The 15,009-nt window shown below is 42.5% G+C and overlaps 2 protein-coding genes across 3 annotated transcripts; both read left to right on the top strand.

Annotated features, from left to right (window-relative positions):
* The first annotated feature begins 1,590 nt into the window (after positions 1 to 1,590).
* Positions 1,591 to 7,243, top strand: nkain5 (sodium/potassium transporting ATPase interacting 5). 2 transcript variants are annotated; one of them, XM_076741438.1, is made up of 7 exons: positions 1,604 to 1,840; positions 2,912 to 3,049; positions 4,411 to 4,491; positions 5,487 to 5,684; positions 6,448 to 6,508; positions 6,692 to 6,762; positions 6,844 to 7,200. In XM_076741438.1, exons 1-6 carry the CDS (start codon positions 1,787 to 1,789, stop codon positions 6,745 to 6,747), a joined length of 588 nt encoding a protein of 195 aa, XP_076597553.1. In that variant the 5' UTR covers positions 1,604 to 1,786; the 3' UTR covers positions 6,748 to 6,762; positions 6,844 to 7,200. The 2 variants fall into 2 exon arrangements, with proteins under 2 accessions (XP_076597554.1, XP_076597553.1); XM_076741439.1 differs by lacking the exon at positions 6,692 to 6,762 and having other exon boundaries at positions 1,591 to 1,840; positions 6,844 to 7,243.
* A 232-nt stretch (positions 7,244 to 7,475) lies between these two features.
* On the top strand, positions 7,476 to 13,682 carry ythdf1 (YTH N6-methyladenosine RNA binding protein F1). The gene is made up of 6 exons (XM_076741481.1): positions 7,476 to 7,845; positions 8,249 to 8,276; positions 8,795 to 8,889; positions 8,978 to 10,618; positions 11,475 to 11,519; positions 12,156 to 13,682. Exons 1-6 carry the CDS (start codon positions 7,816 to 7,818, stop codon positions 12,168 to 12,170), a joined length of 1,854 nt encoding a protein of 617 aa, XP_076597596.1. The 5' UTR covers positions 7,476 to 7,815; the 3' UTR covers positions 12,171 to 13,682.
* Positions 13,683 to 15,009: the final 1,327 nt, after the last annotated feature.

Here is a 15,009-nt window from a genome sequence, read left to right as displayed (position 1 = left end):
GCAAAGGGAACCATAGAGTGAACGTGACCTGTTGAAATTATTATATATTTTAAATGAATATGTGCAGTTGATATACTGACTGGGAGTCTGGCTGAGCCCTGAAAACCTGCTGAGAGTTTACAGAAAGCAACACAACAGCTGGTCAAACAGCCTTTATTGATTAAACATCACAGTTTATATGAAATTGCAGTGAATCGATCCAAAACCTTCACAACCAGATCATGAGAGCCCCAGCTCCTAATAACCCAGCGTGACCCCTTATTACATGTTTGCCTTTTCCTCTTCAATGAAAGTTGGTCCAGATGCAGGTGAATGAAGAAATGTTGCTGCCATTGTTTCTGTCAGGTTGTCTTATTTATGCACAACACGGTGTAAATGTGTGAAACATGTGAAAGTGGGGCAGTAATGTCTTATTCTTTAGCTTGTTTTAACCTTGCCACTCTCGCACACCTTTGAAGCTTGTACCTCCACCACTCTACCACCACCTATTGGCGACTTCCGACCATTGCAGGAAAGCAACCGCCTATCAGGGCGCAGGAGATTGTGTTGCTGTATGAGGGTCAATTCATGCCACAGCGGGGGAGAGACAGAGGAATCATATGAGACAGGTTTCTGAAGGGCTTTTTCCAGGCGCAGGAGAGGAAGCAGTGTGACGTTTTTGTAGAGTCAGAAAGTCCACAGAAAGAGGAGGTGTGGTTGGAACGATGGGTCAAGAAAGCATCAGGGTCTGACACAAGAGACCACCGTGAGAGTCCCGCTTCCTCCCCTGACCATCCTACAATGATTTAAAAGAGAGAAAAGCAGGAAATCATCGTAATTAAGAAGCGAGACTGTTCAAACTGAAAGAATTGATTGATTAACAGAATTGTTGCAGGTGAATTTTCTGTTGATTGACTCATTCCTTCATTTTCAATCAGTGAGTCGTGAGCTGTGCAAAACCACTCAAATAACATCAGTGAACTTAACAGGTTGAGGGAAAGTGGAAAACGTATTTCAACACTCAGTTAGTGTGTTACCATCCACCTGTTTTTGAGCTCGTACTCAGTTTGCACATTAAAAACCACGAGTGGAAACACTGCAAATTTGAAATACTGCAAAAAGTTTACACACTTGAACGTCATCACAGTAAAAACAGCCATAATGGTTATTTGTGCAAGGAGCACAAATACCACACCCTCACTAGCTGATTCCTACAATGATTACCCTGTAAATCGAGGGTTATATGATAAAGCGTTACCAAAATTTTAATCAAATTTCCAGAAAAAGAGAATAAAATGCAAATTAATGTCTCTATCCACCACTGTTATCATGAGCTAAATTGATTGAGAACAGTTGGTGGCACTAATTCTCCAGTCCAGTAGTTACTCACTTGTTCCCCATAGACTTCTGTTCTTCTTCTGCACCCAAAATACCAGTACTGATAAGTATTGCATTGGCACCTAACTCATACACTGCATCACTGTAAATCACAGGCTGTGTTTACACATTTGGATTTCTATTTTTTAAAAAAATCTCAGAGCATCGTGAGCGTCCTTCAGGGTTTCCCCTCTCCTGCTGCTTGTGGCATTGAACGCCTCTCATACAGCTACCCTCCCCCTTCTCTGTAGCGTCCACACAGGGACAGCCTGCCTGTTTTCCTCAGGAGATGAAGTGCTCCGTGCTGGCTATGGACCTAAAGCTTCGCAGGTTTGTCCCTGGTGTTTGAGCAATTTTGAAATCCAGTCTCTTCGCTGCTGTTACCAACGTCTTCATCATCAGAGCCAGCGGGAGCGGAGAGGAGAACAGGATGGGGTGCTGCTCTGCGCGATGCATGCTGATCCTCCTGTGTTGTCTGCAGTTGGTGAGATGTTTTTCTCTCCTTCATATGATGCTTCGACACAAACACATCTGCTTACACATCAGGACAGCTGTCTGTCTTTTCAGCTCTGCTGACGCTCAACCTGCCGCTTCCACGAAAACTGTAAGAACTGCAAATAAGCTGCGTTTCCAATGGACTAAATCCCTGCAAAGACTTAATTATTACAAAGGAAAGTTAATCTGTTGATGCTCTGAAGCCTCATGTTTTATTTTGTTTCTGACGGTATAAAATCTTACATTTAATGTACAGACTACAATATTTTAACAATCACCCAAACCAACGTGAATGCAGGTAAACGTGATTCTCTGTGGTGACTGATGACCTTCCATTCACATTGTCATTCTCAGATTTCTACATAAACTGCAAACTAAAGTGAAATAAAGTGGGAAATTAGAGCTGATTAGTCCATTTATTGATTAGCTGATTACCCAGGGGAAAAAAAACTCACAGGTGTCAGCTTTTCAAATGTCAGTTTTAGTGTTTTTTCTTGGTTTTGTGTCAAAGTAAACTGAGTGTCTTTGTGTTTTGGACTGTTGACGAAACAAAACAAGCAGTTTGAAGACCGCTCTTCTAAATTATTTCAGGTATTTTTAACAACTTTCAGACAGTTTATACACCAAATAATGCAGATTAATCAACACTGGATTTAATTCCTGGCTGCAGCCCAATCAAACTGATATTTTTGTGAGCCGTGTTGATTATCAGCGTGTTGTATGTTGGAGGGTCTATGAAAAGCTGTGACCGCCCACCGCTACAGCCACCACAATGAGGGGCTGCATCCACTTTGTCCTCCTCCTCTGTGTTTCCCACCCTGCCCCCCCTTCATGACTGACTGGGGCTCCGACCTCAGAGGACAGCCTGGTCTGTCCTTTCCCAGCATGCTTTGTCCCCCATGGCTCAGTTGCCTTGACAACTTTTAAGAATGAAAGCGTCTAACAAGCCAGAGCAACACCACAACACCTGAGACAGGCCGAGGTGACGAGGTGAATCTCTTTTATGAGTCATCATCAGGGTCTCTAACTCTGCTCCTGTTGACCCCCCCCCCCCCCCCAGGTAACAGCGCTGGAGAGGCAGGTGTTTGACTTCCTCGGCTACCAGTGGGCTCCAATCATGATCAACTTCTTCCACATCATCGTGGTCATCCTGGGCCTGTTCGGTGTCACCCAGTACAGGTCGTGTTATGTTATCATGGTGAGGGAAATGCCTGATTTTCTGCTGAGCTTTTAAAAAATTCACGTTAAGGCACTAAACACTACATGTTGGTTTATACCAGTGGTCCTCAACCTTTTTTGGAGTAGTTTGATAGTTTAGGAAACACACTAATTTCAGTTAGAGCTGGTTAGCTTAGCTTAGCTTAAAGACAAGAAACAGCTCAACAAGTCAAGTGGTAATAAAATCCACCTACTAAAACCTTCAATTACTCATTAGTTTTATCTTGTCTGTTAATCAGAGCGTAGTGAGGACTCCAGAAAGTTAAAGCTCAAAAATAATTGAGCACATAGTCTGGCACAGTGATTTTATTGCATTTTGTCAGAGCCAGGCTACCTGTTTCCCCCTGTTTCTAGTCTTTATGCTAAGCTAAGCTAACCATCCCCTGGCTGCATTATATTTAGTGTACAGACAAAAGACTGGTATCAATCTTCTTGTCAAACTCTCTACAAAAAAGTGAATACGTGCATTTCCTAAAAGGTCAAACTGTTCCTTCAGAATAAAAACTCATCATCACAGCCATCAGAACCCCTGAGCTTCCCTGTTATTTAGACAAAAGTGTGACATATGGTACATTTAAGGAGGACATGAATGAATACGATCAGGAAAACAGGAGAAAACTAAATCTGCAAGCAGCAACGAGCGTGGCCTTTTCAAAATGTTTGGGCTTTAATCACAGCGCCACCATCTGGCTGACTGGACTCATATTTCTTGGGAACACTTGCACATCATTTCCAGTTATGTGACCGAGTTTCATATTTCTAGATCATTCCAGCTCGCGGTAATTTGAGCTGCTGCAGCAGAAAAAGAAGAAGAAGAAGAAGAAATTGGTCCAAACACACAAAGATTCTGGGCTTTTGGGGCTTGAACCCCGACAAAGAAAAGAAACATGTAGTAATCAAAGTGAAAACAACTGCTGCGATATGCAGATTAAAGTGGAGGGTTATTGATCAGATATCAGAGACCTGTGTGTGTGTGTGTGTGTGTGTGTGTGTGTGTATGACACTGACAATGTGAGAGCTGAGTTGTCCTACATATATGAAGATTAAACAACATCAGGGGTGTTCGACCATCACTGCCACAGCTCTTATCATTCATCTAAAGGACTTCTGGAGGCCTGAAGCAGTGATAGTATCCAGTATTTCAGGAGAAAAAAAGCTACATTTAGAAAAACATCCACAACTATGTGTAACATCATTAACTTCTTTCTTTCTTCTCTCTTTAATCATCTCGTGATGGCTCATATTTATCGTGAGAAGCAGTGTTTTGCTTGTGTCACATCAGAATTAGGACATTTGTTTCGAGTTTTACTCACCTCCTCTGTCGTGTTTTTGTTTCTTCAGTACCTCCTGTGGACACTGCTGTGGGTCGGCTGGAATGTCTTCGTTAGCTGTCTCTACTTGGATTTGGGAGGCCTTTCAAAGGTGAGGCTAATGGTCACGTAAGTGTCAGATAATTAGAGACTCACGCAGCTCCAGCTCCTAAACACCGTGTTCAGCCCTCCACGTCTCAGGACCTGCCTCCAGTCACATGATTACACACTGTGTTTGCAGTATGTTTCTGTTCTCGGTCACAACATATTTAGTTTCATGAAGGGACAGTAGCTGGTTTGTGTCTCCTCTCTGCAGAGGAAAACGTTCATTCATTCATCATTCATCAAGTTAAAAACACAAAGCATTCACTGGTTTCGGCTTCAAATGCAAAGTTTTTTCATCATTAGTCGGTAATTTAAATATTTCTTTGACTGATGATCAGCCTGAGGGAGTAATTTTGAAGCATCTTTGTGATCTGAGAACTTCTGATGAGCATTAGTCTTTTTGTTTTTTCATTTTATACAGTTTTCGTGCAGTTATGTTTTCAAGCTTTTTGTAGTCTTCCAGTTTGGATTTTTACTGGCTATAACTCGACTGTACAACAGCGCTTTGAAGAATCATCTTTTTATCTTTCTCTCTGGACTCAGCACAGTAAAGCATTACATTTCTGTCATTAAACAGCTCTTAATGGTATTAATCTGTTTTATCAATCACATAATGATGTTCTCCCTTTTTCACTGTTTTGCCAACACATAACTCTGCAAGGCTTGAGAGAAAAAAGCAACGACATCAGAAACAAACTGAATCCTGTTTTTAATAATTAGTATGGTTTAAGATCCTTTGTTTTTGTGTTTGTCTTTATGCTGTTATGCTCAGTTTTAAAACTGAATCACACCTGGTTGTGTGTTTCCCTGTAAAAAAATCCAAAGAGAAGATCAATAATGAAAATAATGGTTTGTAGTGGACACAGACAGGAAGCCAGGCTCATACTGAACCATATCACAGGAATCAGCTGATCAGCAGCTCAGATCCCCCCCCCATCTGCACACAGTGTCATAAAGCTAGCCAGCTGAAGCGTTGCCTTCTCCGCCTGTCTGTCCCTGCAGGACAGTGATATTCTCTCCCTGGGAGTGTCGTCACACCGCTCGTGGTGGAAGGACAACGGGCCGGGGTGCGACAGTGACGGCCTTCCCTCCGCTGGGTGGCAGAAGCAGCAAAACCCGGCGCTGACCACCGTGCTGGGCTGCTGGCTGGAGTACCAGTACATAGAGATCCTGCACTGCATCGTCCAGCTGCTCCTGTCGGTGAGTCCCCGTGCTAAACACATCAACGCTAGGATAAAGAAAATACTAAAGTATCAAGAACTTCCATATTTACATGTCAAACTGGGGGTTGCAGGGATGATAACAAGGTGCTGATTAAGAACAAACACAGCGATGATTAACTGGTGCAAATGCAGATGAATCATCACATTAGTTCGCTCTTCAAGTGAATATAACAGAATTACTCAATGATGCTTTTTAAAGCTAAATTGCAGAGCATTTAAAATTGTTTTAATATCAATACATATGCATCCGCACACACAGGATGAAACTGTTGCCTGGCAACAGAGGCTGCAAATTGGGAAAGAGGCACGACATTATCACAGCGATCTCTAATAGCGTGTCACTGAGCCTCTCAGCCTGGCCTCTAGTTTCTGTTATTATCTTTAAATTTAATGTTCTGAGACACTGGATCCTCCAGTTTGTGCCAGTGACACAAATCTACATTTGGAGAGCGAGTGAGATTCTCAAGAAGCCTCTCTGTGTGCTGTATGTAAAGTAGCGTCTAAATAACAATCTAGAAAATCTAAAAAGTCTTGTCACAGCAGAAAAAAAGCTCAGGTATTACTATTAATATTAACAAAGCAGCTAAATTTAATTACAATTTTATTATTTACGCCTGAGCTTTTCCTACTGTGGCGTTTAAATGTTAACATCACTGTCAGGACAATGTTTTAAAGTAAACTCAGTGATGAATAATGTGCTTTTAAAACACATTTACAGATTTTTGTGTGAATTTCTGTAGCTCCTGGGATTTGTTTTCGCCTGCTACACCGTCAGCACCTCCTCAGATGAAGAAGACAGCTGTGAGTATTCTCCTGATCAGTGACAGAAACCACAGATGTTATTTATTCTACAAACAGTATCCATCAAGACATTTTAAAACGTATTATCTACAAAAATGTCCATTCCATTGTGTTTTGTTTTTGTTTTACACTCAGCTTGATTTGCTTTCTATCTTTTATTTATGTTCCTCTTTCTTATTTTAGTTAATTTCATGGGGGAATTTCATCATCCATCCAAACCCTCTCAGTTGCTCTTCTAGTGTAAAGACCTGTGGGTAGGTTTTGCACCCATTCTATCTAAAAAAAATTCCATCTATCCAACACCTCATAAGTATTTCTCTGTATATTTTGCTTAGATTATAAATAACCACAAACATAAAGTGGTCGAGGAAAAGCTGAGGAGGAGCAGAAGAGGAAACGTGTGTCATCACTTTGGCCTAATAGATAATAAAAACATCTGTCATGGATGCTGAACCTCACTGGACCCAAACACCAAGAGGGGAGTTCACTCAGACCTCGAATGCTAATCTACCTCTGTGTCTGTGTGTGTGTGTGTGTGTGTGTGTGTGTGTGTGTCCACTTGATGTTAAGCACTCGAGTACAGAAGTGCGGTTTGTAAAATGTGTAAATTATTATGTCATTTGAGAGAGAAAAAGTGACCACCGTGTGTCCTGTATAATGAAATAAAGCACGTCCACCATCAGCTTGTCTTGAGGTGATGCGCACATTTCTTTATTATTAAACATTTACAAGACGAACAAATGCTGTTTTTTTCTGCTCCTTAATATTATTTCTGATCATTTGTCTTTCTCAGAAGCAAAAATACTGCTTTGTCACAGTTTTATGACCTTAGGAGCTTAATGAAAGCTTCATTAAAGAGAAAATTGTGCTTTTTATTCCGTAAATGTAACGTAAACACGGGCGCTACGGGACAAATCTGCTACTGCTGCTAGGTAGCCGTGGACGCGTCCTCTACGTCACCAACGTCATTTCCGCCTCGCAGACCCCGGATGAAGCTGCCATTGGGGCAAGTGAGCAGGGCCACCAAGGCTGGTTGGATTTTGATTTCACGGTGAGGGGGTCGGAGCGGATTGAAGCCCCGCTGGATTAATGTCGACAGGACGGTGCGGAGCGGCAGCAGGGCTACGACGAGCGAAGTGTCCGCGCCGAGCAGAGCCACCGGCTAACGGCCGCTGCTAACTGTGAGCAACTGTTAGCAAACTAACAGCTCCTCCAGCTAATAGCCTCTCCACACAGCGGAGTTTGTGCGGCTCGAACACTGCACGTCTGGTCAGGGCTTCAGTCTTAACACAACACCTGGTGGATGAATGATGTCTGCCGCTAGTATTGACCCTCAGGTAAGCAGCGACAATGGACGCTTTCCAGGTTTTTATTTCAACAGAGAGGCGAGATGTGCGGTGTGCGCGTCCCACTCTGAAGACGATGCCACCGTTTGCCAGCTAGTTAGCCAACAGAGAGGGGGGTTAGCTCGAAAACTGGTCCACTGCTGGTAACCAAAGGCCTGGACCACAGCTTCCAGTTTGTATCAGACTGGTAAATGCTGGCACGACACACCGCCCAGCGCTGTATTTATTATTTTTATTTTTATTTTTATGTGTCTTGTCAGCTTCTCAGAGACGTCTAAACATGTCAGTGTGCAGCTAGGATAATGTGTGATGCTTTGAATAACACTGGAGACCCATGGCAGCTTTCTCTGTGTCTGCTTCCACATGCATCCCTCCCTTTATTGTGACCACGAAGACATCGAAAGGACAAGATGCGAGCAAAGGTAAGAGGGACAACGTCTCCCGATCTTCCAGATGTGCTTGTAAAGATGTTAATCCTGTTCAGCACTCCGTATAACACATACCTGTCACCTGATATCTCACGTATCGTAGCCACATTGTCAACAGAGAGACTCCAGCGATGTTTGCAGAGCATTAAATATCGTCTGTGCATCGTTACGTATTTTGATCCACATGTTTCTTCGTAGCTGTGTGCAGTCATGGACATGCATCACTGTGAGGGCGAACAGCTTATCAATGGAAAACACCATGTACATTTCAAAAGGTCAACTCCTGCAAAGGCTGCATGTATCCAGCAGACCACCACTCTGCAGCAGACAGGATCATCTGTTTTAACACCAAACATCATTCATATTTGTTTTTTTTTCTCTGACTGTAACTTCAGTTCGACTGTGACGGGCTGCTCACTGCTCTCTTACTACAATGCAGATGTTTTAGGCTTCACGGTAGACTTACCATTGTTACCTGCTCCAGCTCTGACATGGGTTTGGTTCTCTTGCAGCCTTTCCAGTTTCAGTGCAGAATGGCTCCCTCCACCAGAAGGATACAGTCCATGACAACGACTTTGAGCCTTATCTCACCAGCCAGTCTAATCAGGTACTGTGACGCTGAAACTATTTTATTTTTACTTGATTATCGCAGCATCTTGTTGCCTTAACAAGCTTAATTCTGTTTCTGTTTGTAGAATAACAGCTATCAATCCATGACAGACCCTTACCTGTCCAGCTACTATGCCCCCTCCATTGGGTTTCCTTACCCTCTCAGTGAGGCTCCTTGGTCTACAGGAGGTGACCCACCCATTCCCTACCTGACTCCCTATGCCCCCCTCAGCAATGGGGACCATCACTTCATGCACGACACGGTGTTCGGGCAGCCGGGGGGGCTCAGCAGCAGCATCTATCCCCACAGGTTTAACTTTTTCCCAGAGAACCCGGCCTTCTCAGCCTGGGGCACCAGTGGTTCTCAGGGCCAGCAGACTCAGAGCTCAGCCTATGGGGGGAGTTACAGCTACCCGCCCAGCTCTCTAGGAGGCACCTTAGTCCCTGATGGCCAGACCGGTTTCCATAGTGACACCCTGAGCAAGGCTCCAGGTATGAACAGCCTAGAGCAGGGCATGCTGGGCCTAAAAATAGGTGGGGATGTGACAGGAAGTGGCTCGGGTGTGAAGAGTGCAGGCTCTGTGATCGGCGGCGGTGGCAGTATAGCTGCAGCTGTTGCCACGGGCAACGGTGGCACACCAATTGGAATGCCCCCTCCGAAACCGACGTCGTGGGCTGCTATCGCGAGTAAACCTGCCAAGCTGCAGCAACAAAAGACCAAGAACAAGCCTGGCACACCCGTAGCTGGAGGAGCTCTGCCTCCACCCCCCATTAAACACAACATGGACATTGATACGTGGGATAATAAAGGGACTATCGCCAAGATGGCCCCTCCTTTACCCCCCCACCATCACCACCACCACCACCAACAGCCCCAGCTTCACTCCCATGCTCCCAGTCTCCTGCCCCCCCTTCAGCAGTCCCTGCAGTCAGCCCAGTCCCTCGTGCAGCAGATGACCATGCAGGGTCCTCCACCTCCTCCTCCACAGTCTTACCAGAACCACAACTCCGCTCCAACACCTCAGACCCGCTGGATAGCCCCACGCAACCGCAACTTGTGCTACGGGGGTGGAAGCCTGGACAGCAGCGGCTCCTCTAATGGCGGCGGTGTTGGTAGCGGAGGCGGAGGGGGTGGTGGTGTGCCTCCAGAGCTGGGAGCAGAGTCCCACCCCGTGCTGGAGAAGCTGCGAGCGGCCCACAGCTACAACCCCAAGGAGTTTGACTGGAACCTGAAAAACGGCCGCGTGTTCATCATCAAGAGCTACTCCGAGGACGACATCCACCGCTCCATCAAGTACTCCATCTGGTGCAGCACGGAGCACGGCAACAAACGCTTGGACTCAGCCTTCAGAGCTATGAACGCTAAAGGTCCCGTCTACTTGTTGTTCAGCGTCAACGGCAGCGGCCACTTCTGCGGCGTGGCCGAAATGCGCTCGCCTGTGGACTACGGCACCAGCGCCGGCGTTTGGGCGCAGGACAAGTGGAAGGGCAAGTTTGACGTGAACTGGTTGTTTGTTAAGGACGTGCCAAATAGCCAGCTGCGCCACATCCGCCTGGAGAACAATGACAACAAGCCAGTCACCAACTCGCGTGACACTCAAGAGGTTCCTCTGGAAAAGGCAAAGCAGGTGCTCAAGATTATCGCCCAGTACAAACACACCACCTCCATCTTTGATGACTTCTCCCACTACGAGAAGAAGCAGGAGGAGGAGGAGGTGGTGAAAAAGGTAGTAATTTCCTTTAGACTAATCACATGATACTTTTAAAGTAAAGGAGTATTAATATTTAGGGACTGTATGAACATGATCTGTAAAAAGCTCACCTGGTACAGTATCATCTAATGTAAGATTATGTAGCCCGGCTTCACGGCAGTTTGTGAAATAGTCATGAAATTTAATCTGCTGGGTTTATGTACAATTGTCCTTTTTTTTTCCGTGACATGAAAACAGTTTTCTCCCGTCCGTGCAGATGAATCCTGTTGATTAAATTTCTTGACTATTTCCTGAACTGATTTTTTTGTCAACGTTTAACAGAAATCCGTCTTTCTTTGACGTTAACCAAAGTGATTTGTTGCTTAAACCCACCACAGACCGGGTGTGAGCCCTGGATTCAGGCACCAAAGTTACTTCACTTAAGCTTCAGAGTGTAAAAAAAAAAAAAATGGAAAATTCATGTCCACGTCCTCAAGTCCTGGAGATTAAATTCATGACTAGTTCACAAACTGCGGTGATACGGTGTTGAATATGCGACCAGTTGTCTGTCTGGCTTTCACAATTACACCACTTAGATAATTGTGAGTCACATTTCAGGCACGTTAACAGGTGTGTTTTAGCTTCTTGTCTGACTGGGATTATGAAAATAGAGCCCTGAGAGACAGAGAGACGTCGTCTGTCTTCTGCATACAGCAAAACGCTCCTTTACAACCAGTTACCCCCCCCCATACAGTCCCTAATTGCCTAATTGTGAGCTTGTTTTCATCCTTTCAATCCACTGATTTGAAATGATTACAGTATGTCATGATATTAAAAGTGTTGTGTATGTCTGATGTCACTGTTCAGTAAGCCTTTGCGTGTCTTTTCACAGAGCTATGAGCCCGCCTCAATACAGAGCCGATCCCGAATCGATCAGGTAAAACCATCTTCACTCTCTGTCGCTGTGGCTCTTGGCTGATATTGACGTGCAGTTTGTTTCACTGTATGAGGCTGCATGTGCAAAAGCACCTCGGATTTGCTCAGAATCATCAATAATAATGTGACAGTAACAATAATATGATCATATAATCACAAAATAAGTCCACTGGTTTTTTATGGTAACATTGAATCAGCCGTCACTTCTCTGGGTCTCTTCCTGATAAATGTGCTAAAAATTACAGTCACACACAATCACCATTAACTATTGGCTCATTAGCATGTGTTTGAGTGGCATATTGGCTCTTTATTAGACATTAAAGCACTTCATAATACCTTTTTCTGGAGGTTTGAGCTATTAAGGTTTGGGGTTAGTAAGATCATAATTCATGCACAGCAACTTCTTTACTAACTCAATAACTCTTAGTTACTGGCCTAGTTGTTGAAGAATATGTTCATGCAGAATTAGGCATTAATAAGTGCTTTATAATGATTAATAATGAACCAATAATCCATTAATATACGTGTTAATGAGAAACTAGTTAATGTTGAATATGTGTACCTTTATATAAAGTGCTGCATGTTTGACTCATATTGATGAACGTGTGTCATAACTTCATGATTTTTTTATTTCCAGGATCGTCAGAAGTGAACTGAAGACAGCTGCCGATGAAATTTAGATTTGAGCGGAAACACACAAGGACATAAAGAAATTGAAAACTAATATTTTTTTCTATTTAATTCTGTTGACTTCGGCCCACGTCAAACTTTTGACCCACACTGCTCCCGGTTCCCAGTCTTTAAGATGCGTGCAGGGATGAAGCTCGTTCCACCAGTTGAATCGCTTCAATAATATATATTTTCTTGTTTTTTCTGTATTTTTTAGCCTTATAAAACTCTTATCGCTCGCCCGGAACTTGCATTCTTAACTAAATATAAGTAACAAATATCTGCACGTCTGTTTTTGAAAATCTCTTGACAACATGCTGCTGATATTCAGTGACTGTTCACTTTGTGGTTTGTGTGTTGGAGAAATGTTAAGTGCTTGTATTGGTTAATCTTAACGAGTGACACTTTATTGACAAATGTCTGCTATCTGTGTGTGGCCAGTTGTATTTTATATTATCAGAAGAAAAAAAAACTTCTACAAAGCCCCCTTTTTTTTTCCAGTGTGAGGGGTGTCTTACTTTGGTGGAGGAATGTGTACACTGAGAGTTTCTGTATGCATAGACTTAATCGTGCAAGGTTGTGACGTTAGAAAGCATAAATGTTAGAAAAATATTTTGAATCACCTGGCTTACAACTGATTTTAATTAGCATTAAAGTGGAGGAGATGTGGGCTTTTGTGGCTCCAGAGTGGAGCCTTAACATTTCTTTTCAGCACTAGTCTAGTAGAAATAAAATTTGTAATTTTTCTTTTTGTTTCTTTCCAGAATTGTACCTCAAAAAAATTTCAGCTAGAGATTCAGGGAAAAGACGTCCAGAGATCAAACGCTCTTAAAGGTGGTCCCTCTCTTTCTTATTTAAAGGATGGAAATACAAATATACTGTATGAGTTCAGGTTTTTTTTCTCCACACAGAACTTGCTTTGTTTCCCTGTTACAGTGACTTTTAGTTCCCTCTGTTCCCCGCTGTTCCAACAGAGGTCTCTGTTTCTGAAATTCTGGAGGAAATGTAGCATGTACTGCTTTTAAAACTCAAGCCAGGCCTGTTTCTTTTTATTTCATCTTCTCTCTTAACATAATTATAATCTTGGCATTCTGCTCATTTCCATTGCTATAACCTGTCCACATCATCCTCAGAAAATGTAAGCTTTAATGTACCGACATTTCTAACTGAGGTCGCCTCAAAATGTTTAACTGTAGCATTATACTTAACTGATTTGTTGTCAAGTGTATGAAAACCCAGAGACTAGCCTATATGGTATATGTTTGTGACTTTTTTTTTTTAATTGCTTGCCGTATTGTGTGTATGCAAGAGTGAAAGAAAAGAGAGGGAGTATGATTGTGGAGCAGTCAGAGTTATATTATTGGAATATAGAAAATTTATGCAAAAAAAAAAAAAGGTTTTACGTCATCCCTGAATTAAATATCCATTGTATCAGAGATCACTATCACATTCTTAGATTTGATCATGTTCATTATTAAAGATATACTTATCTGTAGTCTGAGGCGTTTTTGTGACTGAATCGTGTTTATGTGTGCGCAAGTTCACCGATGTCATCCGAAATCATGAAATTCACTGTGAAGTCTCTGCTATTAATGACACCCTGGATTTGGACAAAGACAGATACAAAGTACGTTTACTCAAGTATTTAAGCATACATTAGAAGTACATGTACTTTTTACTTCTGCTCCACAAATGCTGCACTTGTCTTGCAGCTGTAGTTACTAGTTACTTTTCAGATTACACTTTTTATACCCTGCTCAGTGAAAACCATGTATCTCCATAATTGGTGATTTTGAATTTCTCTGGTAAACTGAGTGTTCCTTCACGGGTTGAGAAGAGTCTTCTTAAAATGAACACGTCATTTTGGATTTGCTGAAAATGTATCGTCACAAAGCTGAAAACTGGTTCTCACAGGACAAACATATGATGATTTTATAGAATACGATTCATTGCTGTAGATTAAACCAGCCAACAGTATTTAAAGTAGTTATAATTAGCTCAAACTTAAACATCTATTTGACAGCAGTAATATTAATCCAAAGTCAGCATACAACAGTGAAACAGAGCATTTTACTGCAGAATGACTCATTTTATATTTGATACTTTAAGTAAATCTCGCTGAAAATACTTAACATAAATCAGGTTTTGATTGTAGGAATTTTCCTTACAGTGGAGTATTTTCTCATTGTGGTATTAGTACTTTGACTTGAGTAAAGTTAAAGATCATTTTGGCGCCTCTTATCCTCCGCAGGGAGGAATTCAAATGCTCTCCAGCAGTGGGTGAAGTAATTAAAATTAGCTCCACCTTCACCTGCTGCAACATTAATGTGATGTCCACGTTAATGCATTAATAATCACAGCCCAATATTATAATGTACATTAATCAGAAACGGGCCGGACTACATGATGAGCATTGTTACTTTTGGTACTTCATGTAAAGTAAATGTTTAAATGCGTGCTACTTTTCCTTGTATCAGAGTATTTGTACTCTGTGGTACTGCTACTTGTACTTTAGTAGAATGACTTTTCTTCTCTCTTGCTTACTAGTTTTGTTACTGCACCTCAACTGGTTACTGTGAATATTCTCAAACTCACAACTGAAACAACTGATAATACATGAAGGGTTTAAAAGTCATTTATTAACCAAAACTCAGTTAGGAAATGCAATTTACTTTGAGATATGAGAAAGAAAAGCAGCAAATCCTGTCGTTTAAGAAGCCTGAATCTGGAAATGTTTCCCGTTTTTGCTTGAAATAATGACTAAAATAGTTACTGATTATTTTTGGGTTATGAATTAATTGATTAACTGAAGAATGTCTCGG

Source organism: Chaetodon auriga, chromosome 10, assembly GCF_051107435.1.
Source record: "Chaetodon auriga isolate fChaAug3 chromosome 10, fChaAug3.hap1, whole genome shotgun sequence".
NCBI classification, from domain to species: domain Eukaryota; kingdom Metazoa; phylum Chordata; class Actinopteri; order Chaetodontiformes; family Chaetodontidae; genus Chaetodon; species Chaetodon auriga.
This window is presented reverse-complemented; position numbering and strand designations above follow the sequence as displayed.

What these genes read in the sequence shown, in the direction of transcription:
- ythdf1 (XM_076741481.1), top strand. Translation starts at nt 7,816, where the DNA reads ATGATGTCTGCCGCTAGTATTGACCCTCAG. An exon ending in CCGCTAGTATTGACCCTCAG is followed by an intron (nt 7,846 to 8,248) that starts GTAAGCAGCGAC and finishes GTGACCACGAAG; the next exon opens with ACATCGAAAGGACAAGATGC. An exon ending in TCACCAGCCAGTCTAATCAG is followed by an intron (nt 8,890 to 8,977) that starts GTACTGTGACGC and finishes TTCTGTTTGTAG; the next exon opens with AATAACAGCTATCAATCCAT.
- nkain5 (XM_076741438.1), top strand. Translation starts at nt 1,787, where the DNA reads ATGGGGTGCTGCTCTGCGCGATGCATGCTGATCCTCCTGTGTTGTCTG. An exon ending in ATTTGGGAGGCCTTTCAAAG is followed by an intron (nt 4,492 to 5,486) that starts GTGAGGCTAATG and finishes CTGTCCCTGCAG; the next exon opens with GACAGTGATATTCTCTCCCT. An exon ending in TCGTCCAGCTGCTCCTGTCG is followed by an intron (nt 5,685 to 6,447) that starts GTGAGTCCCCGT and finishes GAATTTCTGTAG; the next exon opens with CTCCTGGGATTTGTTTTCGC.